At 42.5% G+C, this 23786-nt stretch overlaps 1 protein-coding gene and 1 non-coding gene across 3 annotated transcripts; both read right to left on the reverse strand.

The window, feature by feature from the left end:
• Positions 1-578: 578 nt before the first annotated feature.
• Positions 579-19981, reverse strand: COPZ1 (coat protein complex I subunit zeta 1). 2 transcript variants are annotated; one of them, XM_016218011.2, is made up of 9 exons: positions 19929-19981; positions 8768-8836; positions 7344-7425; positions 6637-6728; positions 4996-5051; positions 3610-3687; positions 3390-3441; positions 2169-2207; positions 579-1358 (listed from the first exon to the last, which is right to left on the reverse strand). In XM_016218011.2, exons 1-9 carry the CDS (start codon positions 19944-19946, stop codon positions 1311-1313), a joined length of 534 nt encoding a protein of 177 aa, XP_016073497.1. In that variant the 5' UTR covers positions 19947-19981; the 3' UTR covers positions 579-1310. The 2 variants fall into 2 exon arrangements, with proteins under 2 accessions (XP_016073497.1, XP_016073495.1); XM_016218009.1 differs by lacking the exon at positions 579-1358 and adding an exon at positions 1512-1589.
• Positions 13860-13966, reverse strand: LOC148093845 (U6 spliceosomal RNA). The gene has a single exon (XR_015714091.1). It is a non-coding gene; the product is annotated as a U6 spliceosomal RNA (small nuclear RNA).
• Positions 19982-23786: the final 3805 nt, after the last annotated feature.

Here is a 23786-nt window from a genome sequence, read left to right on the forward strand (position 1 = left end):
ACATGAAGGTGGCTATCTCCTGACTCCATATATCTCTTACACAGAAATGCCCCCTCAAATATGCCCAGTTATGTGCCCCACTTCAGTCTTGGAGAATCAGCAGGTAATGGGTGGGACAGAACCCTAAGTCTCAGGAAGGTTTTTGAGACATTTTCATGGGAAGTTTTGGGTCAAGGGAAAAGATTCGACCCAAGAGCAGGTATTCCATCCTCCATCTTCCTGGGGAAATCCATATCCTGAAGGTTTTCTGAAGGCACCTCTCTCAGCGACCTAGGGAGGGGAAGAGCCCAGACCTACTGCCTGGATATAAGGCTGAGGCAGAGAGAGGATAGGGTTAAGCGGCAAGGATTGCAGACCCAAGGCAGAGGAGTGAAAAGCATGTGGGGGAGCAAACAGGACGGAGAGAGCCCAGAGGCCCAAGTCATAAATTCTACCCCCTCCCTAGTTCTGAGCAGAAAGGCTTCTTCCCAAGACTAGAATGGAGTTTTAGTTCAGGAACTGGCTTTCCTCCAGGGCACAGAGAGGACAAGCCAGGCAAAGATCCCAGGGTAGTGAAGGTAGAGTTAAGGTATGGGACACTCCCACAATGAACACACAGACCACAGCAGTTTTTAAAGTATAAGCCAGAATCAGGGTAAAGAATGCAGCTGTGACTGAAATACAGAATTTTATAAGCCCTATCCAATAAAATTTAAATCATTGCTTCTTCTGCTCTGTCCCCTACCTATGAGCTGTTCCAATCTTTCCTCCAAGGCTGGAGGACAGAGCAGTAAGAAGGAATGGGAGAAAATGTTGAGGCCAGTAAGGGGGAGGTAGGGTGACTGAGACTAGATATACCTCTCCCCACCCCCCACTCATTCGATAGAAAAGAATTCTCTTTCCCTCCCCTTGCTGGACATATGAACTGTTGGGATGAAGGCCGGATAAAGGTAAAGGGAGAAAAACACTCAGCACATTCGTTCTCCTGCTTTGATCTGACACGTAGCTGCAGCAAAGGGCACAGAAGTTAAGAAGAAAATATGCGGGGTAGGAGAACGTGGGAGCATAATCCAATCTAGAAAGGAAGAGGTGCTTCCCCTGCCCTGCATCCAGATCTCCTGGGAGCTTTACTCCCAGAACTACAAAAAAGTGAGAAGGAATGGGAAGCTTCTAGGGGTTTGGGAGCAGCAACCACAGACAGGATGGAGATTTAAGGATCCCTTGTGATCCCCGAGATGATCCTGAGAGCATCAGTTGGGGGACTGGATGAGAAGTCACAGCAGACATGTGGATTTTTTTGAGGGGGTGAGGAGCCAGGAACAGTGGGGTCTTCACCGAAGGAGTGACCACTTGATCTGTTCTTTGGCTGACTGCAGCACCTGCAGGGACAAGGGCAGCATTGAGGGACTTGTTTGGGGATAGGGTGGGGATGGGGATTGGGGCTTTCCTTCCCCTCACTTGCCTTCCCTGTCCTGAGAAGAATGGCAAAGAGAAAATCCCCAAAGGTAGAGGAATGGTAAGAAGCTCTCTAAGACCCTAGAGGATTGTCAGTTTGGGAAATTGCAAAAAAATTCAAATCCATTGGGAGGATGAAGAGAGAAGAGGTATACCTGGGAGGAAAGAAAAAAACTGGGAGTTACTGGACATATGTTAAAAGGGGTGTGTGTGTGTTACCATATCTAGATGGACTTCTTAGTGAGAATTCCAAATGGGTAGAAAACAGAATCTCTCCTTTGCCCCCACCCCCAATCAGGTAGACAAATCTACTTGCAAAGTAGCTGGATGGATCTGTAAAACCTGCATATTCTAGAATATGCATTTCCAGCCTAGCCCTCATTTGAATAATGAGAGAGAGAGAGAGAGAGAGAGTGTATATACACACAGACCATCTGCTTAAGGGAAACTTCTGCTGGGGAATAAATCACTGAATGAGGCATCAGGCAGGGAGAGTTTGAAGGGTACACACCAAGGTTGACAGCCACTGCTCATAGCAAACTGGGATGGTAGTTAGAGTGGGGTAGGAGCATTTGGCTGTATGAATCCCAGTTCTCTAGAATAAGAGGGAGCCAAGGAAGATGTGTCTTCAGTCTCTAGCCTCATTCAGACTTTGTGGATTGGGGGTGGAATGCTATTCTAGCCTCTTGAGTGACCCAGTCCCATCTGGAGAGGAAGAAAGGAAAAAGTCATACCTGAGACACGGTCTGCTCTGTAAGGGGTACATCTTCACCCTACAACACAGAAGAAAAAGCAGTTAGTGTGGGAGAAAGCTGGAGTAGAGCCTGATCAAAGTTTGGCAGGAGACAAGAAAGAGATGGTCCTTTAAACTGAAGCAAAGGGCAGATATCTTAAAAATTACCAGTCCCTTCTAGGGACTAGTATAGCCACAATTTTACTTGGCCAGAGGGACTGTGAGCAAAAAACGGTCATTTCATCCATTTTAAGGCAGGAGGACTTCTTAAAAAATTTATTCAATTCCAAGTAATCAGCAGGTTATGTGATCCACAACTTAGGAGGACCTGATTCCCTAGTCAGAGAAGACCCTCCCTGAATATCAATATCACTAGGGAAAGGATGAGGGGGAGCCAGGGATAGTTTAATGGGTCCCGCAAGGCCTGATGGGTAACGACAGCATGTTAATTTGAAGAAATAAACTGCTGCAACAGCAGCCTGAGAAGGGAAAGGAGGGAGTTGGTGGGGGGGACCCTCTCTCTTGCCACATAGAGACATATGTTAGAGGAGAAGATTAAAGTATGCAAATGGAGCCCACGGCAGTTAAGGGAGAAGATTTCCCATTACCCAGCACTGTCAGCCTTCACTTTGTGGAGGTCAGAGCTGGGACATTCTGTGAATGGGGAGATTTGCTTTGCTTAGACATCTCTGCACCCCCCCCCCAATTTGCTGGTGGGCTCTCTCTGCACCCATCATTATCTCCTCAGCAGATCTGGAACCTTCTATGGTTAACTTAGAGGCCCCTTTCTAATATCACTAGCACCAGAGGACTGAGGTTCTAGCAAATAAATACTTCCTGATGGAGAGGCGTTATCCTCAGTTTTATAAGACCTTAAAAGACAAGGAAGACACTCTTTAAAGGACTGTGATCTATCCTGTGAAGTTGGAAGAATAAGCCAACTTCAAGTTCCTTTATAGTTTCAGGACCAGCAATATTAAAATCTCTTTATTTCATCATTGATTCAATTAAATGTGCATTCTATGCAAAGATCATATGAAGTACTAGGTACCAGGTTAGGGGCAGAAATAACATTCCTCTGCTTCCCTTTGAGACAATAAGAATTTGAAAAAGGAAAAGGTTGTATGTATTCTACAAGCCCAGACCCTTAAAATACATTCGGCAAGTCTGGCCCTGGAGAGTGAGTAGATGGAGGAATATAGAGGAACATACTCATGCTTACCCTTAATGCCACCCGGTGTACCACTTGCTGGGGATCGCTCTCTAGGATCACCCTAAAAGACAAAGAAGAGACCACCTTTCGCTGTCTCCTGAAGGACCTACTTACTGTGGAGATACTCTGGTCACTCAGCCCACTTGCTTTAGGATAGGGGCAGTTACCTGCCCCCTCCCCCCACATATCCCCTAGATCCAGGGAGGTCCAGGCAAGTCAGAAAACTCACCCTCCATCTACGATTTCATCCACAGCCAAGAAGAGCCCCTCCATGTTCTCCAGCAGAGCTCGCTTTTCTACATTTTTCCTGAGTCCCCAAGAAAAAAGAAGAAACAGCCCATGTGTGAAAGGAATCCTAGGACACAATCTGAGTTGGGATCCTACACTAGACCAATAAATGTCTCCACCAACCACACAAAGAAATAAGGTAAACAATAACTTTTTAGCTAATCCACTCTAAATCCCTTCCTACTCTTGTTTGCTAAGAAAGGATCAGGAATGTCAGGAAAGAGATCCAAAAAATACAGTTAGTTTCTGACTATTCAAGGGTTGATTATCCAGACCTATTGTCTCTTTCCTACCTGCCATGATGCTGCTCATGACATTGCTCATAAATGCTGACATCAGTGGGTGGAAAAAAGGAAATAAACAGAGCTAAAACTCAATCTAAAGGTGGCAGGAGGTGGAGAGGGGTTGAGTGCAAACTCTATTTGCACTCAAGCTCTGACAAATCTTCAAGCCTCTCTCTGCTCAAACCCCTCCCCCTCCTCCCCAGCTTTGTTCAGGTCTTGAAAAGAAGCCCAACAAGGGGGCTGGGAACAGTCAGGGCCCACATCCACCAGCCTCAGATCCGGTGGTTGGTGCTTGTGGCCAGTTACATCCGTCAGTTTGACTCTTATACTAGATTACCCGAAATGAAGTCTATTCATTCACCTGGCTAAGAAATAAATCATCCCCTTCCTGAGGAAATCTGAGCCATTCACCCTGCTGATTTTGAGAGGCTGAGAATGCCTGCTGTTCGGCTCCGGATGGCTGTCTGTGCTGGGTTCACTTGGGAGCTGCTGGGGGAATGAAGTTCAGAGCCCTGTATGTTTTCAGGAAAAGTATCTTATGTCTTTTCTACTGCCCATCTACATGGGGTACAAAGGACTCGGTGGAGTGGTGGAAGGGGAGGAGAGGTAATTGGCACGTTCTTCCTGTTCTAAAGAAGGGAAAAACTAAGGGCTAAAAGTGAAAAACTGGGAGTGTTGCCTCCATTCCCAAGGCACGGATGTTTTATCTGGGACATTTCCCTATGCTTGCCCCTTACCTATACCTAATATAAAGAATGAAGTTCAGAAAAGCACTTTGAGGGTGCTTAGAACTCTGACAGAGCCACTGGGGAACAGAATAGACACAGAGGTGAAGATTCTGCTCCCTTTCTTAGAATTATTCCAGAAGGACATACTTTCCCCTCCATCCAGTCCTCCCTTCAGTGTGAATTACTCTGAAATAAAAAGCCCAACTTCTCAAGGTAAATCAGCTCCCTGGAGCCTCTGCTGATTCCCTACAAATCCATGTGCCTGAAGAATAGTGACTTTCTCTCCCAAACAGATGTCAAGAATGGGCTGCTCACCTCAGCATCTGGCTCAATGAGTCAAAGAGGCAGTTCAGAACAGCCATGAGCATCAACTGTTGGGAAACAGAAGAAGCAGAAGGATAAGGTTCAAGGCCCTGAAAGCTGCTACCTGAAATAAAAAATAAAACCCTCTAATTCATTAAGCATCAAAAGACACAGGCTTTCACAAAGGACCAAAAGCATAAGGTGCAAGTGAGAGCAAAACAGAAAGAGGACCTGTGGTTTCTCACAGAAATAAATTCTGCTACATGATTCTACAATTTGATGTCTCTCTTTGATGAGTCTGTTCAAACAGAACTTTCCTATCACAATCCTCTCATGTATTTACCAACTGTGTATGTTACCTGATGTCTTAGATCAGGGGCGGGGAACCTTTTTTCTGCCAAGGGCCAGTTGAATATTTATAACATCATTCGCCGGCCATACAAAATTATCAACTTAAAAATTAACATTGAAAAAAGCACCTAGATTTACTGACTTTCTAGTCCTGCCTTTGCAGGGCCAAACCAAATGATTTCGTGGGCCACATAGGGCCTGTGGGCTGGACGTTACCCACCAGTCTTAGATAAAGAATCATTAACCAAGCAATAGCTGAGGTCGGAAAGTTGGTGGAAAGAGCATGGGCTTTGGAGTCAGACAGATCTGGGCTTAAATCCCAGCTGAGCCATTTTCTAGATGTGTAACCCTGGGAAAATTAGGTTGAACCACATGAAACTGCCACTTTTGTAGTTCAACACTGGTTAAATACTGCAGCCCTAGCTGGTTTGGCTCAGTGGTTAAAGCGTCAGCCTGCGGACTGAAGGGTCCTGGGTTCAATTCCAGCCAAGGGGACGTACCTGTGTTGCAGGCTCAATCCCCACCCTGGTTGGGGCACATTCGAGAGGCAATCAATCAATGCGTCTCACATCAATGTTTATCTCTCTCTCTCTCCCTTCCACTCTCTCTGAAAAGCAATGGAAAATATCCTCAGGGGAGGATTTAAAAAAAAAGGAAGTATTGTAAGGTTTAAATAACAATGTACTGTACAAAGCACTTACAGTAGTAAGAGTTGGTTCTCTCAAACTTTTACTTTTGCCTCATTATGTGGAGGCTTATTTTTACTTATCTACTCTCCTTCCTGGTACTTGCTACCTGAGGTAAATAGTTTTTCCTGTACAGAGGAAGCAGGTTAGGACTATACCCAGTTTCTCAAGTGCACAAGTCTCAAGTCTCAAGGACTATACCCAGTCAGAATATACAGCTTCAACCCAGAATGTTAGCTAACTGACCCAAACTCAGTCAGGTGTGAAATCTTCATAGCAAGAGCAAGCATTCCCCTACCTTGACCATATCTCAGAAATCCATCTTAAAACACACTATCCAGGAAAGGCCATTGATATTGTCCATTAATATATATTAAAACACATGTGGTGTCTCCTATATGAAGATTAAAAAAAAAGATCTGGGAAAACTTCTATTTTAGGTCGATTCATTTGCTAGGCCATTTTTGTGAGGCTAGCAGGAATCTCTGACAACTTCATTAGCCCAGTCAGAAGCCAGAGGGATGTGGTACTCCTAAGGCCCAGAACCAGTAACTATGTCCTGCCTATGGTTTAGGAAGTGGGATCAGAGATAGCAAAGAGGGGTAGGGATTCTCACCTCATTTTCATAGGAGCTGCCAATCACATAGAAATAGAGATCGATACTGCTTTTGTATACTACTGTTAGGCCTTCCAAGAGAGCGATTTCACCTAGGGGGGAAAAAAGGTGGAAAAAGTAGGTGGCCTAAGACAAGGAAGTAGGACGGGAGTTATCATGAACTCCTGGTATCCAATTGTTTTGGTCTGAGATAATGTAGGTTGAATAACCCCCAAAGATCAAAGTTGACCTGCTTTTTATTTTCAGGTGGTAGCAGAAGGGAAGTATAAACTTGAGGAAATCTAAATGTATCTTCTCCTCTAACCACCCTCCCCGCGACTACCCTTATTTCCCTCTTTGTATAAGAGACAGGATACTAGTCGATCCTTCGGAGGTGAAAATGCAGAGCGGTCACCTTTACAGACTTCCATTTACCTGCCCTAATGGATGCGGTACAATAAGCAGAGCTGCAGTTAAATTTGTCAAGTGAGGCTCATAAATCCAGGGACTAGACAGGTAGCTAACAGCCAACCTTCCAGCACAGTATTCCCGTGTGAGGTACACTCACCTCCCCATTACATTTCTGAAGAGTTTATTATATGAGGGGAGGAGGAAAAAAAGAGAAAAAGGAGGCACAGTCATTTTATCCTTTCTCTGCAGTCCTGCTGTCACCCCCTTCCCACCATGGTTCCCCCAACACAGGGAATAGTGAAAGGAAAATGACCTACTATCAGTCCGATGAGTCTTGTTGAAAATGTTCTTCTCAAAGGCCTTTTGCTCCTTGACACTGGGATAGGTGTCGTCATAGTACTGGTCAGAGGGAAAGCAGAAGGATTGGGTCATTAGAGCTCAGAGCCCAGAATGATTAGTGACTGTGTTTTGCACCTGATCTTGGATTTCTCTCTTTCAAGGCATGGGGTAAGGGAGAAATACTGATATGAAGAAGGAAGAACTATGGAGGCAGGGAATGGGCAGCAAGTAATCAAATACAAAAATAACTTTTTAAGGACTCTGCTCTAAGCAACCCCATCTCACATTTCTAAGACTGTAAAGGCAGAGGTCTATGAGTCCTATGATGAGGTTCTGCTCCTGTCCGTACTCTAAGAGAGCAATCCTGAGGCCACTCTCTTCGAGTGCTTCCTAGAAGCTAGCCCATGTCAGGGAGCAGTGCTAGAGAACACAAAAGGCCCTAAGAGCACAGAACACTTCTTGCAGACCCTCATTCACTATATGAAGGTGAAGAATGGGGAAAGGCTACAAAAATCTTCTCTAAAGAAAAGAAAACCCTACCCTATGTGCTCTCATATCTTAGCTTTCTTTTCTGCAAACTGAAAGAAGCAGGAGGCAATCTAGCACATTGCTAAGCCCACTCCCAAGCTCTCCCTGGCACGGGGGCGGAGATGAAGGCTGCTAAATCGCTCAGCTCTTTAGGGGCTAATCCGTCGCAGTCAGCTGAAGACCTATGACAGGTCTGGCATTTAGTAACTGGATAACTGTTTCAAAAGGTGTCCTGCATAGTTACATCCAATTACAGGGAGGAACAGCTGGTGAATTCTAAACTAATCTCTACCTGCTGATTGATTTATGTTATGCTTGCCCGGAGTTAATACACCAGGGACAGAAAAAATTTCTACAGGAGGGGGAGAATATAGAGGAGAGCAGAGGGGTGTCCTTTCTCTTCTTTTTTAATAGATCCAAAGTTAGAAACATCACACACTGGGAAAATCAGGAGGTAACAAGCTTGGTGGTAACTGCAGGCCTAGGGCTGGAACTCTGGAAGTACAAGAAATTTCCCTGGAAAAGCCCAGGCAGGTGACAAGGTAGAAGGGAAAGGAACAGAAGTGATGGGCATGGGCAGGCTACATCTCACACCTAGACACTGCTTTGTTTGGAAACCAAAGTTCCAAAGTTCTCCACAGCTCTGATGCTGATAACAAAAGAGGTCAAAGTCTGAGGATAGTAAGCAGAAAAGCAGGCCAACTAAGGGATGGAAGCAGTTCAGGTTTTATCTGGAGTAGGCATGGAAAAGATGGAAGAATTCTCAAATTTACAGTATCGTATCAAGGAATATGAGTTAATAGGGCCAGTTCCAAAAGTCAAATCTGAGTAAGTTTTTGTCTTGCTTCTAAACTAATTTGAAAGGGAATCTCACCTTGGCAAAAAGTCGATCTCCATCATTGTCCAGAATCAGGATGGCTTTGACAGTATACAGGGAGGGTTCCTGAAGAGATATGAACATACCTTCAGTCCTGAATGCTCCTGACACTACTGGCAAACCATATACCTTCTCCTAGTCCCACTGGGGTGTTTCTGTGTGTCTCCTATCCCAACCTGATTAGATATTGACATTTCCCACTGAGAATGACCAAGTGATGAGTGAAGTGAATTGAGGGAGGGGGCATTTTAACAAAGGACTCAAAAGCAGCATCAGATAAACAGTTTCTCTGAGCCAGACCCAAAGAGTGCTTAATCAAAGAAGGTCATGCTGTTATTTCCAAATATTATGCTACAGTTATTTCCAAATTACTCTCCCTCACTGGTCTCCCATGCACAGGTGGGTATGGAATGTGACCAGATTAATTAATACGCACTGCACGAAGCTATCTGAAATCAGGGCTGAATGCCCTAATGTACTTGGAAGTTTCTGCAGTCCCAATGCAGTAGCAATGCAGAGGCATAAAGCAAGCCTTCCCTAAACCACTCACACACTGACCAGAGGGAAATGTCAGTGCATGTGTGCACACGTGTACACACACACACACACACACACACACACACACACACACACACACACACACACACCAGTTCTGAATGTAGCCCAGTGAGACATCCATCTTCCAAGACTTCCCTTATGATCCCAATTCCTCTAATATACCCTGACCACCACCACTTAACTTGCCAGGACAAAAACCAATCTGAATTTTGGAGAAGTTTAGAAGCAATGCGAAGAGGATCCATCTAAGAAACACTCTGGGGCCTGGAAATAAAGAGCAGGAGGGGGTGTTTCTTCACTATCAAGAATCAAAGTTGGAGGACACTGGCTCTCATAAAGGAATCACAGCCTCAGCCTTAATGGTTATACTACAACTCAAATAACTGCATAGCACATCACTTTGCAAAAAGCTCCTCTACGCCTGCAACTTCTAGAGAACCAACTAACCAGGGGAGGAAGAAAGAGAAGGGAGGGAAGGCAGTGGTATGTGTATAGGTATTTGCAGGCTCTCATTCCTTGACTTTCTAATCAATATTACTTACCACTGATATCTCTCCCCTGTGCTATAAGACAAGGCTGTTGCTTTGCTACCTCCCTTTCCTGGCTTGCTTAGGAAAACCACAGTCCTCACAGGAGCCAAATATACTCTCCAAGCATGTGTTTAACAAAGACCCAAGAGTGAGGAGGAAAGAATCATTGCCAAGGATCCAGAAACTGCAGTATCCATAAAGGTAAACTATCCCTTGAGGCTCCAGGAGGTTTATGGTTCCATGCAAAGGACCAAACCTAGCTCAGGGAGTTAAGAATGAGAGTATAGGTAACCCAGTCTTTTGACAACAAGGTGAAGAATGTAAGCTTTCCCCAATTGAATTCTTGAGGACAGCAATTTTTGTGTTTTGTTCATTGATTTATCCCAAGTGTCCAAAACAATGCCTGACCCATACTAAACTCTCAATATTTATTGAATGATTATGAGACTAGATAAAGTTTCAGAATAAAGTAAAAATGTTTTGATGTAGTATACATCTAGGGGACCCTCTTATAGCTTACCTAGTGTGGCCATTTTGGGTGATATTACTACCAACTTATCTCTCATCTGATAAACACTCCTTAGAGATGCCCACCCTATATAGATTACTCTTTGGAATAAACAAGGTATGAGGAACTCCTCTCTCAAATGAAGGGAACTCTGTGTCTAACAGAGGGAAGTCTCTAGAGTCTCATCTAATAGGTCACAAGTAAAGCAGTTTTCCTAACTCCTAATTCCCCACAGAAAGGTCATCCCATAAAGCAGGCTCAGTTCTATAGCAACTTGGATCCTCAATTCACCAAAAGAAAGATACCGATGGGAATGAGTTTCCTTAAGAGAGGAAAAGAAGTCCATAGGGAAAGGAATTTAGAAGAAATATTTTCCCCCACAATCTTTTCCCTGGAAATCTTTGGCTCTGTTCTTCTATCTGCATTCACAGCAACCTTAGAGAGCTTCCTAATGGTTTAAACTGGGCATTGAACTGGCATAGGTAACTGGTTCTTGCACCACAGAGTCTGGCATCCCTGTAAAGAATGGGATCCCAAAGAAAAGAAAAACCCTTATGGCCACCTGCCAATTAGGAGAGTCAGACAACGTCCTTTGTGGCCAACAAAGTGTGAGGACCTAAAACAGCTGGCAAAAAGAGAGAAACAAATTTCTGGCACTTTTCACTAGCTTTTTAGAATACGTTATCAAGGAAACCCCCAAAATAAAAATACTGGATCTTCCTGGGAAAGATAAAAGACAGGCAGAGGAAGTCAACAAGATCAGATCTGACTTATTTTACAGCTCTAAAAGGGGTAAGAAAGCACTAGAGAAAAGGCTGGTCATTTCAAATTTCCAAAGGAATAACTACACTAAATCAAGCTGAGAATTTAGGCAAGAGCTTAAATGCTGCTTTAATTCTCCATTCTGCTACAGCTGGAGCCAGCAGCTTCTTCTTTACTTCTCCTGCCACCTCCTGACTGCAGCTGGTTCCACTTCAGCCCAGGCCCATTACCTCTCAGGAGTGGGGAGGCCCAGGAGTTCCTCTCACACCATAAAGCCAGCCAGTTTAAAGGCCCCAAAAGCCATTACTAATAATGTAATTTCATTTTTAAGTTTTTGCAAAGGGCAAGTTTATAAATAACTCCCAGCTATTGAGAAATGGACAATAGACTAGGCTTGAACTTGTAACACATTAAATGCTGATTACTGAGAACGACCCTATAAGCTTAGAGCCATGTTCAAGGGATTTAAAAGATCTATTCTTCCCTCCCACTCCCAAATGGGTAGCTGCTAGAAAGCTTTCGAGACAAAGTTCTGTGATGCACTGACTTTCAGAGAGCCACAGCCTGAGTGTATAACAGAACTTCACCTCAAATGCTAATGGTGCCTGGAAATGATGTGTAGGCAGATTAGTTTGTGGGAGGCTGGGTGGCTCAGATAGATTTTTATGTATGTTTTTATTATCAAGAAAAACCGAGACTGGACTCCTCAGGAGAGCTGAAACAACACTGAGCAAGCAGCCTGCTGCAAAGGAGTCTTTTATCTCAAAGAGGGGATTCTGAAGCCTGGTGAAAAAAATCAACATCTCCCAGTATCCCCTCCTCCAGCACAGAGGACTAGAGGGAAAGAGCCATTCCTAGTGCTGCCCTCTGTGGGCCTTCCCATGACCTGCAGCTTCCTAAGGATTATAGTCATTAGTAAAAGTATTAAAAAGGCAGCCCTGGATAAAAGCTCTCTATTTGTGTGTCTTGTAAGTCAAACTAGGAGAGATGGGCTCCAAAAAAGCACTAAATTGTGTTCACAATGTATACAGTAAGAGAACATTCTGGGGTAAGATCATGATATGCCATCAGTAGAGGACTGGGGGAGTGTTTGGAGAAGGTAGACACAGTATTTGGGGGGCTATGATTAATTACTTTATTTTATTCTCTTGGAGGAGGGGGACCAAGAAGCCTTCGAGAAGTTAGAAGATGCTATCCCCAGAGCTGAAAGGGCACAAGTAAGAATCTGGTTGAGATTCCTAGAAAGTTCTTCATTCCCCACTTAAAAGAAATCTTTATGGTCATGCCAAAAAGTAGTACCCTGGCTTGGCAATAGATCTTTATCAACTAGAAACAAGATGCTCTCCCTCAATCCTATTTGTAAAGTAAAGCCAAGACAGTAAAAACTAGAAGGAGAAATTCCTAGATACCAATCCCAGTTCTACATGGCCTAAGCAGGTATTTGCTCCCTAACTCTGTGCCAACTTCTTGAAAATGAAAAGCTCCTCTGGGGTGAAGGGCTCCAATTTGCCAGCCACGAGCCCAGGGACTTCAGATGAAAAGAAAATAATTAGGTAAATGTTGTGACAGGGAAGAGCAGTTTTCACATACTACCCAGAGGTTTTCTTTGATTCAAGAAATACAGTTGAGGAAAGAATAGGAACCACAGGTACCACAGAACTAAATGATATGAGACCAAATATTGCTTATACCGAGGAAACTGAACACATCTTGGGAAGGAAAAACTGACAGCAGAAGAGATACCTAGAAAGAATCTTCCTATCTGACATAGATACAAAACATGAATGCATAGTCACCAAGAATTCTGACACTACAGAAGAAAATGTCTTTAAACTCCTAAAAAATCCTTGTATTATAGACTGGATCAGCCATTACTTCAAGTTCTATCTTTCTCTAGGACTCAGCTTCCTCACTGGAGAAATGAGAGGCCTGAGCTAAATCAGTTAATGTTAATACCTTTTTTGAAGTACAGCAGACCCCTCTGATAAGCTTATGAAATTTATGGACCTTGTTACCAGAAAAATACACATTCACAAACTGTTATGACTTGAAGGAGTTCATAGACCTAGGTTTAGAATTAAGTAAGATTCTCTCTAGGAAGAGAGAAGGTGTGGGGAGGGAATGAAAAAGGGGAGAAATGAGTGATATTTTTGTAAATCACCCCCTTTCCTCTGCCTGGCACCAAGTAATGACAATGTGTGTGGCCTTCATAAATTAATAAATATGACTGAGAAAACTAACATAGCCAGCAAGGGGACCAAAGGTCAGCACCACATCCCTTCAGCTTTCAATGACTAAATTTGGTGGCTGTGAGACAGGCAGGACAAAGAAAATCAATTCCCGAGCTCTTCAGGAATGCAAAGTTTCAGGTTCTTTATTAAAATTCAGAAAGCCAGAGAATTTTATGCCCAGGGGTCACACAGTCCCTAATTCTTCCACTATTATGGAAGTGAAACAATTACAGAAATGTGGGACAAAGCAAGTAGTACTTACTGGGAAGAGAAATGAACTGAACAAGCAGAAATCAGAGTACTCTCCACCTGAGGCTTGGGTGCAACATTAGAATATTCTGCCTTACCAGTTTGGTAATTCAGGAGCCCTCATTTAAATATCACTCAGCAAAGGGAAAAATCAAGTAGGGGTAGATCCATTTCTGACGAGTCCTTGGTCATGATCTGTATCCTAATTTATTCCCAAGTTCCCCCTCCATCTGCTCCTGAAAACAAAAAGCTAGTCTTTTTTTTTAAATATGAATTTGTGTGTCATCCTTGTGCAGGAGTCAGGCTAATCTTCTCTGTATCATTCCAATTTTAGTATATGTGCTGCCAAAGCAAGCACCCAAAAGCTAGTCTTTTAAAAGACTGAATTGACAGCCTCTGTGTTCATCTTTCAATCTATTTGCTCCCCCAAATCAATCCTTGAGGCAGAATTGCTAGCCACTCCCCTAGTTTCAGTCTCCTTCTAAAAACTATACAAATAAGAGAAAAGGAGGGAGAAAATTGGTAGACAGAGCTATCCAGGCCAACTGGCTGAAAATAGGAATTATCTGCCTTGATACTAGGAAAATTAAAGTCAAATAAGAAGACCTAGGCTTCATCTGCAGCATGTAAGACTCATGTTACACAATAGGAAAGATTTCCTGAAGAGATGTGGTGGTCAAACACCAGAAGAGATTACACAGGCTAGGGACTCTAAGGACAGGATAACTCTAATAATAATCTGATCTGAGAGAAAGCCTGTTCTGTGCAGAATCAGGAGAGGCAGAATGTGGGCCAGCCCTTGATAACAGAGGCATCTTAAAATGTTCATGGACTTAATCTCCCAATCCATATTCATCAGCTGCCTGTGGATACTCTGCCTTTGTCTTCTTAACTACTCTAGCACAAATGGGTAGATTGGCACTAATTCTTTATTCTTGTTCTATCCTTTATTTGCTTCTTTAGTTTCCTTTTCCATAATTAGTTTGCTTGTCAATATCCTGCCTAACCAAGTCATGTTGATGGAATAAAGTGAAAAACAGTAGCAAATATCTAGATGAGAAAGACTCTAAATCCGTCACTATGCTCCCTCAAATATTTTGATAATTGCATTCATATTCTACCTCCCAGGGAAGACCTGGCTTCTCAAGGGTCTGGCTTTCTTCATGTGGAGGCCCCTCCTCCTTTTTTGACCATGTGACGGCTCCCCTAGACCTTCGATGTAATTTATACCTTGCCAGGGACCAACTCTTTCCCACCACTGTGAGGGAGAGGGAAAAAATATATATAAATATGTCGGAAATCTATAACGAGGTCTTCTTGGAGGGCAAGACATGGGGAGAGTTAGAAGCAGCGTCAATTGCTCTTTAGGGGTTTTAGTTCAAGCTGAGGTCTGCTTCCAGCAATCAACCATTAAAACAAGCCGGCCAGAGTAACAGCACAGTTTATTCTGATCATTTAATTTGAAGTGTCAATAAATTAAACTTCAATCAATTAAACTAGGTGTGCAATAACCCAGATGGACACCCCGACACCAACATAATCACAATAAAATTTTTTATGGCTGCCAGGGACCTCACCGGGGGCAGTGCTGGCACTGCTTGCGCCCTAGCTGAGAAATATATCTCCACAATGCAGGAACGAGGAGATTGCTTCTCCTAACGAAATGGAGGGGCCAGGCACCAGCAAGGACGCAGCTGGGAGAGGGGCACAGGGGACTGCCAGGAACGAGATGGGAGTGCTTTGGGGGCTTAATGTAATTGATACCTTTGCCCAGAGCAGGAGGAGGGGACATTTAGGCCAAGTACCTCTACTGTTAGTGCCAAAGGAATTTAACAAAAGCCCCATTAAGATGATTCAGGAAGCGAAGGCCACAGAGCAATATCAACCTTTAAGAGTCACTGATGTATTCTGCATAGTCTCCTCCCCCATATATATGCATACTCTTGTGCACTTTGGATGCCCTGATGTTTGAATGAGGCTTACAATTCAGGATTTTGTCATTTTTTTTAGGGTAAAAATGTTATTAAGGGGAGAGAAAGGATACAAACAAGAAGTCTGATCCATAAAGCACTGGAAAAGCACTCTGAAAGTGAATCCTAAGAGGATCAGGAAAAATGAAATCTATGAGGGAAGATTTAAGGACCTAGTCTGCTAGAGTAATTCAGTTTTGAGAAAAAAAGGTAGACCAAAGGAGGAAGGGGATAAGCCATTATCTTTAAGATTCCATAGGTTATTAATGGAGAATGGTGACCTGCAGAGATCCCTCTCCATTCCCAAGGAAGGGATAACCAGCAGAAAGCAGCAGGAGAGAGAAAGCTAAGTCCAAAGATGCAGGCTGAGAGCATCATTATTAAGTACTGGGAACAGAAGGAAATGAAAAGTTCTCTTTCCTTAGAAACTACAAGGAGACCTGAGAAAGATTAGACAAATATGCTTGAGAGCTAGGGCTGGATTACTTAATTCAAGAAAGAAATGTGACCTATTGTAAAATCCTTAAATGAAGGGAACATATTGATATTTAGTTATACCAATAATCAGATCAAATTTCAATTGATGGTTTTTCTTGACCTCCTCTAGCTTACCCTTCCCTTCTTCTCAATATTCTATGGCTATACGCTTGCAGAGGTGAGGACAGAATATGCTTTGATCAGCTTTCCACAGAGGTCCAGCCAAACCAGGTAATAAAAATGTGAAAGGAGGCTCTCACCAGTGTCTCAGTTGGTTGGGCATCATCCTGTGTATCAAAAGGTTGCCGGTTCCCTTCTTGGCCAGGGCACATGCCTGAATTGCAGGCTCCATCCCTGGTAAGGGGCATGCAGGAGGCGGCCTAATGATGTTTCTCTCTCACATTGATGTGTTGTTATTGTTTTTTTCTCTCTCTCTCAAAATCAATAAAAAAATATTTTTTTAAAAAAGTGAGAGGAGGAAGCCTATTGGCCCTGGCTGGGTAGCTCAGTTAATGTGTTGTCCCAATATGCCAAGGTTTCAGGTTCGATCCCCAGTCAGGGCACATACAAGAATCAACCAATGAATGCATAAGTGGGACAACAAATTGATGTTTCTCTCTCCCTTCCTCTCTCTAAAAATTACTAAAAAGTAAAATTTTAAAAAAAAGGAAAAAAAAAGGAGGAACTTTAGAAGTTGTCTCCCTTTCTAAGGAATGGCTTGTTAAATACTATCCAGTTATAGTAAACTCTTTAGTTCAGAAGAGAGCTAAGATCCAAGGATTCTTTATAGTTTTCATAATGAGGATGGTGACCTGTGAATCAGGAGATACTGCTGAGTAGACAGAAGAGGGAAAGAGATTAAAAGGAGCAGTGAGGGTGATTCTGAATCAGATGGAGCTAAATTTTGTGGGCCAGTATGTGAGGGTAGTGAGAAGAAAATGAAAAACTTAGGAAATACCACCTAATTTCCAACTAGGGTTCCTCATCTGAACCACTAAGTGCTGAAAATTATTTCCATGACTATTTTCTCACTTCTCCGAAGCATGGTACAAAACTAGTGCCATTGTGGATAGAGAAGTTGATTCATTACATACAATGAATGCCTTATGTCATTAGGGCTTAATTTTCCTGGAACTCCAGTTGAAAATGGCTAGAATGGTGAGAAAAGTATATAAATTCTTAATTGGGAGCCCAAAATATATTGAAATTGTAAAGAGAAAGAAAAAAAAGTTGGAAAGAGCTGACACAGACGAAGGAAAATACTAGCTTAATATCCTAAGAACTCTGGAAATCAGCACAAGAATTGATACCTGTTGACACTTTATATAACTGATAGTCAAAGTACAATTTTGTATACTGAAGAGGTGGAAGCTAATGATGAGGTAACATTTGAGAGAGAATTAGTCTGGGATTAGAAATCAAAATCTAATCTAGCTTTGACATTGTACTTCTTCGAACAAGCTCTTTTCCCTATACCTTGGTTTCCCTTAACCCCAATATATAGGTTCATCATGACAAATAATCAGTATGGTTTTTATTTTTTTTGAATTTTTATTTATTGATTTCAGAGAAAGGAGAGAGAGATAGAAACATCAATGATGAAAGAGTCATTGATCAGCTGCCTCCAGCAACCTGGGCATGTGCCCCGACCAACCAGGAATGGAACTGCAATCTCCTGGATCATAGGTCTATGCTCAACTGCTGAGCCACACCCAGCCAGGCAGAATCAGTACGGTTTTTAAAGCAAAGTTCAGGGGTGGGGTACCTGACCAGGTTAACAGGGATCTGTGAATTCAGCATCTTAGGTACAGATTAAAATGGATATAAGAAAGAAGCAGGTTGAAATACATTTCACTGAGGAAACAGAGACAGAGAACTGAGGAAAGAGAAAATGTGAGACTTTACATATAAGTCCCTCAACTGACCACTAGACAAAGCTCCCCAAGTATCATCTCCCTCACTCATTTACCTATAAACAGGCTCCCTTCTAAACAGGTGTAGGAAAGTCTAAAAATTTCTAAAAACTTCTAAAGAAACCAATTCCCTAGAACAGGGGTGGGGAATCTTTTTTCTGCCAGGGCCATTTAGATATTTACATCATTTGCAGGCCATACAAAATTATCAACTTAAAAATTAGCTATGAGCCCGGCTGGCGTGGTTCAGGGGTTAAGCATCTACCTATGATCCAGGAGATCGGGGTTCCATTTCTGGTCAGAGCACATGCCTGGGCTGTGGGCTTGATCCCCAGTAGGAGGCGTGCAGAAGGCAGCTGATCAATGACTCTCTCATCATTGATGTTTCTATCTTTCTCTCTCCCTCTCCCTTCCTCTCTCTGAAATCAATAAAGATATTTGTTTTTTTAAAAACTAGCTATGAGCCCGGCCGGGGCATGGCTTAGTGGTTGAGCGTCGACCTGGGATCCAGGTGATCGGGGTTCGATTTCCGGTCAGGGCACATGCCCGGTTGCGGGCTTGATCAATGACTTTCTCATCATTGATGTTTCTATCTCTCTCTCTCACTCTCCTTTCCTCTCTCTGAAATCAATAAAGATATATTTAAAAAAAAAAAAACACAAAAAAAACTAGCTATGAAAAAAGTTCCTAGATTTAATGAATTTCTAGTCCCACCTGCGGTTGCCTTGGCAAGACCAAACCAAAAGATTTCTCGGGCTATGTATGGCTCTCAGGCAGGACATTCCCCACCCTACCCTAGAACTTACCCAATCTGTTAACTGATTAATAGTGGTTAACTTCTTGGGACAGAAAATATCTCATTAAAAACTACTCAAATTAAAAAACAAATACGAAAAAAACAACAACACTCAAATTTTAAGCTTTCTACTTAGACTTGACCAACTCATATGGTATAAAGAATCTCTATCTGCTATTTTGAAAAAGGGTAACTGAAACCTGTTATTCTCTTTTACCTGATGAAGAGCTGGGAGCTGAAGGAAAGAAAAAGACAAGAAAGAGGCCTAGAGTTCAACTCAATTAAGAAAGGAGCTGGGAGCTAAATTCACACACACACACACAAAATCTGTGTTAACATCTCCAAATTGCAAAACAGATGGGGCACTTTTAAGAGAAATTCTCTAGTCCAATTTTAAAAGAAGGAGTAATAGTGTTTTATTTGTTTGAACAAGCAAAAAAGATCATATGGACAAGGGAGCTAATACACCCCTTTAACCACTAAAATTTTCATATAACCAAAGAGAGAGTTAGCATCCCAGATCCTACAATAATTCCTAAAATTTAAATGGGTAGGAAAAAGGAGAGCAGAATAAGAAGTCTGAAAAAATGTTCCACAATCCACGCTAACTCTACCACGTATTCCAGAACTTTGATGGAATACTGATTCTTTATCATGACAAATCTATATAAAGTGGATTAACAGGAAACCTAAGTAAAAAGAAAACAGTTTTTTGAAGGAATGTGACAGGCAATTATCAAAGGAGTGTCAAATTGTGACAACCAACTGGAGAAGCCTGTGAAAACAAACACCTGCAACTCTATTCTTACAATTTGGGGCGAATTTGGAGGTTTGGGGAAACTCAAATCAGGATATCGTCCACAATGCTCAAAATCGGGGAACCTGAAAGACCCCAACTCAGTACCCTCATGAACCTTTGCGTCCTAAGGACTCCATGTGCTCCCTTCAACTTTCCACCGACTCCGTCCTCTCCGCGGCAGAGCTTCCTACTCTAAACCGAGGCTTTAGCTCCTGCTCTAGGCCACACGCTATTCCAGGGACTGACAAAACCTTCTGTCCCCGAGGATTACCCGGAACTCCCCTTTTAAATCCCTCCCAGTCAGGCTGAACCCCGACTCCCAGCCCCTCTAGACACCGCAGCATCTCAGCTGCCCCGGCTCCTACCAAAATCAGCGCCTCCATCTTGCCCCGCAGCTGGTGCCGACGTGGAGCCACAAAAACAACGCCACCGTTGATTGGCCCTACGCCCTCATTAGACTCCGCCCAGCATGGTGATTATTGGACTACCGACTGCCAGTTATTGCTTTATTGACCAATAAATGTACTAGTTTGCTTAGCGGAAGCAAGTTGTCCAGCCAGAAGGCTCAGGTATTTGATTGTCAGTTTAAACACTCAATAAAATGGCAAAATCTCGTAACTGAATGGGGCGGGAGTGTCTGTGGGCGGGGTTGTTTCCATGGGGAACAGAGGAAGCGAATATTAATTTTCAATTGGCAGGGCGAAGAGCACGTGATATCGTCCTGCTTTAGCCGCTTTAATACGCACTTCCTTTAGGGGGCGCTATGTCTCCTTAGCCCTTAAAACTGGCTGCTCCCGATAGAATCCTACCCCAATCCCTATACTAAGAACTCCTATTAAGTCCCTGATACCCACGGTTGCGTTGGCCAACACTGCTAGCTCTTCCCTCAGACTCGCTCAGATCACTTAAGCATCCTCCCAGAAAGGCTGTACAACTGTAGAACAAAGCCAAGGGTTGCCCAAGTGTTAAGTAGATAAACCGAATCTCCAGAAAGTTGATTGCTACAGTAATAATCTCTCCAAAGTGGAGTGCCAGGTTGTGCTGAACCCAGGGAAGGACCCGGTGAGTTTGTAAAAGCAAGTTTTCTTTTATTAGAGCTTTGGAGACCAGAGAGGAGAGAGTAGGAGGGACAGAGGGATAAAGGGTCCAGGATAAGGAAGGATATAGGGAGTAGGGTCTGTGGTTCTCCATTAGGGACAAGCTGTTGCAAAATGAGAAAAGAGAAGTTTACTGAACTCAGGGATTTCACAATAGGGAAGGGTTTTGATGAAGTTTAGCTTTTCCCTACCCCTCTGTTCCTTGGTCCCCGACCGCCGCCCCCACAAGGACACCGTCTATTGCCTTATATGATCCCCAAAGCGACCCCCCCCCCCCCATTTCTGATATTATGTCTTTAGGAGTTCTCCAAGAAGAGCACCCAAACCTACTCAGGAGTTTTTCTAATAATTTCAGAGTAGAGTCAGAGGTCCTAAGAGGAAAGTATAGAACAATACAAAACAAACTACAGAGCTAACTTTTGCTGTAAAGGAGGGTATATGATTTTCTGGTAAAATTCCAGGTGGCAATCCTCATATTTGGAAGAAGCAAAGTCTTAGCCTTTATTCTGATTGGGAAGTTATTCAAACATTTAGCACTAAGCCTAGCATCACAAGGCTATCCCTGGCTTGGCAGTTTAATGATAATACTAACATTTATTGACCCCTTACTATGGGCCCAGCACATGCTAAATCTTTGAATACATTATTCAATATTTTTAGAAACCTTTACTAAGTAGATGAGAATGGTGGAGCTTCCAGCAGTTAAATAATTTAATTAAGGCCATACAAGTATTAATTGGCAGACATACATACATTTGAGCCCAAGGGGTCTGGTTCTAAAACCATGTTCTTACCCACAATCCACTCCTCTGATTTGTGACACAGGCTGCCCAGTATCCCAGTCCTATCTTAAGTACCTGACACCAGTGCCAGATGATCTGTAAGGACCATGAGGAGGAAAAATGTGTGATTTTGGGAGAGAGGATTGGCTCCTCTTTCTTTGATTGTGGAGTAATTGATGAATTTTAATAGTCAGACATTGTTTCAGAAGATGGCTGATTCTTAGCTCTAGAGCGTATTGGGTAACTGTAGAATGGGGGAAAGACAACTAACTGGATGGGAGACATTAGTTCTTGTTGTGACTTTGCCTTAATAAGTGGGAGAATTCTGGCAAGTCCTTGTACCCTCTCTGGACTATAGCTGCCACTTCTGGAAAATAGGAACCTGGAATTAAAGTTCTATGATCATTCTTGTTCCTTTTACTTACATCTCCCCTTCAACTGGAAAACCTTTAAGAACCAATCAAATGGAAAATGTGTATGTTCTCTCCACTATATATACATATATACACACAGTTGACCCTTGAACAACATGGGTTTGAATTGCGCAGGTACATATATATGCATGTTTTTCAATAAATACTGGAAATGTATTTTCTCCTTATGATTTTCTTAATAAAATTTTCTCTAGCTTATTTATTATAAGATTACCAGTATATAATACATATAACATACAAAATATGTGTTAATAGGCTGTTTATGTTATCAGTCAACATTAAGTTTGGGGGAGTCAAGAATTGTACGTGGATGTCAGCACCCCTAACCCCAGCATTGTTCAATTTGTTCAAGGGTCAACTATATATATAATGTATAATATATAATATATTAAAACCATGTATATATATATATGGTTACAGACAATTTACTAAAAACATGTAGAGAAAAGACAGACTGTAAAGAATATACCAAATTGTAACCAATGGCTGTTTTAAAGTGCTAGGACTTTTTTCATGTTTCTGTATTTTCTAGGTGTTCTAAAATGTCTAGGTGCTATTTTAAAAGAAAAATCAGCTTTTTAAAAAAATCCTCACCCAAGGATACTTTTTCCATTGCTTTTCAGAGAGACTGGAAGGGAGAGAGGGAGAAAAAAACATCAAAACTGCCCGGCCAGGCGTGGCTCAGCGGTTGAGCATCCACCTAGGATCCAGGCAATCCGGGTTCGATTCCCGGTCAGGGCACATGTCTGGGTTGCAGGCTCAATCAATGACTCTTTCATCATTGATGTTTCTATCTCTCTCTCTCCCCCTCCTTTCCTCTCTCTGAAATCAATAAAGATATATTTAAAAAACAAACAAAAAAACTGAGGTACATGCCCTTGACTGGAATCAAACTGATACCCTTGAGCCAGAGGGCCAATGCTCTACCCATGGAGCCACACTGACCAGGGCCAATCAGCTTTTTTTTTAAGAACAAAATCAACATCTTCTCTGGTGGAGTTGGACACTTCCTCCTTGGTGCCATCATTGACTGGTCATAGCCATGTTTTAACACATAACTCACCAGACTTGCCATCTGAGGTATGCTTTCTCCCATTCATTTTATGTCCTTAGCACCTAGCCCTAAAATGGTAAACACTCAAACAATGTTTACTGAATAGAATGAATATGTGTGAAAATGCAAGATACAAAGACATGAGCAGTGTTAAAGCACAATTTAGGATTAAATGCCAAATAAAAGACACAGAAATTGAGAAAGGAGTGATCCCTGGGGATTTGGGGGTGGTGGTGTCAAGGTCCAGGAGAAGAGATGATGTTGAGTTAGGCACTGATTCCTTCATGTAGTGAAGAAATGACTGGTAGGGTTTGGTATCAGTACAGGTATGGAGGCTGGGATGTGTAAGAATATTTATTTTAAATTTTTATACATAACATAAAATTTAAAATTTTAACCATTTTTAAGTGTACAATTCAGTGGCATTAAGCATATTCACATATGTTATGTAACCATCACCGCTATTGATCTCCAGAACTTTTTCATTATCCCAAACTGAAACTCTGTACCTATTAAACAATAACTCCCATTCTCCCCTCCCCCCTAACATTTGGGAAACCACTATTCTACTTTCTGTCTATGAATTTGACTACTCTAATACCTCAGATAAGTGGAATCATATAATATTTGTCCTTTTGTGTTTGGCTTATTTCACTTAACATAATGTTTTCAGGGCTGTGTAAGAAATCTTTGAGAGATTGATTTCATGGAACAGAGGATTCAAATAGGGAAAGGAATGGAGAGCAAGTTGGAAAGGTACTTTGTGGCCAGACGGTGAAATGCCTTGAATACAAACCTAGGTAACTGCTGTAAGGAGACCAGGTGATTGTAGGAGTTGGAACTGTTACAGTCTTTT

The sequence above is a fragment of the Miniopterus natalensis genome, chromosome 2 (genome assembly GCF_054644295.1).
Source record: "Miniopterus natalensis isolate mMinNat1 chromosome 2, mMinNat1.hap1, whole genome shotgun sequence".
Taxonomy (NCBI): domain Eukaryota; kingdom Metazoa; phylum Chordata; class Mammalia; order Chiroptera; family Miniopteridae; genus Miniopterus; species Miniopterus natalensis.

Coding starts and splice junctions, on each gene's coding strand:
- COPZ1 (XM_016218009.1), bottom strand. Junction 7,426..8,767: donor GAGATCGACTTTTTGCCAAG/GTGAGATTCCCT, acceptor CCCTCTGACCAG/TACTATGACGACACCTATCC. Junction 6,729..7,343: donor CAAGACTCATCGGACTGATA/GTAGGTCATTTT, acceptor TTTCCCCCCTAG/GTGAAATCGCTCTCTTGGAA.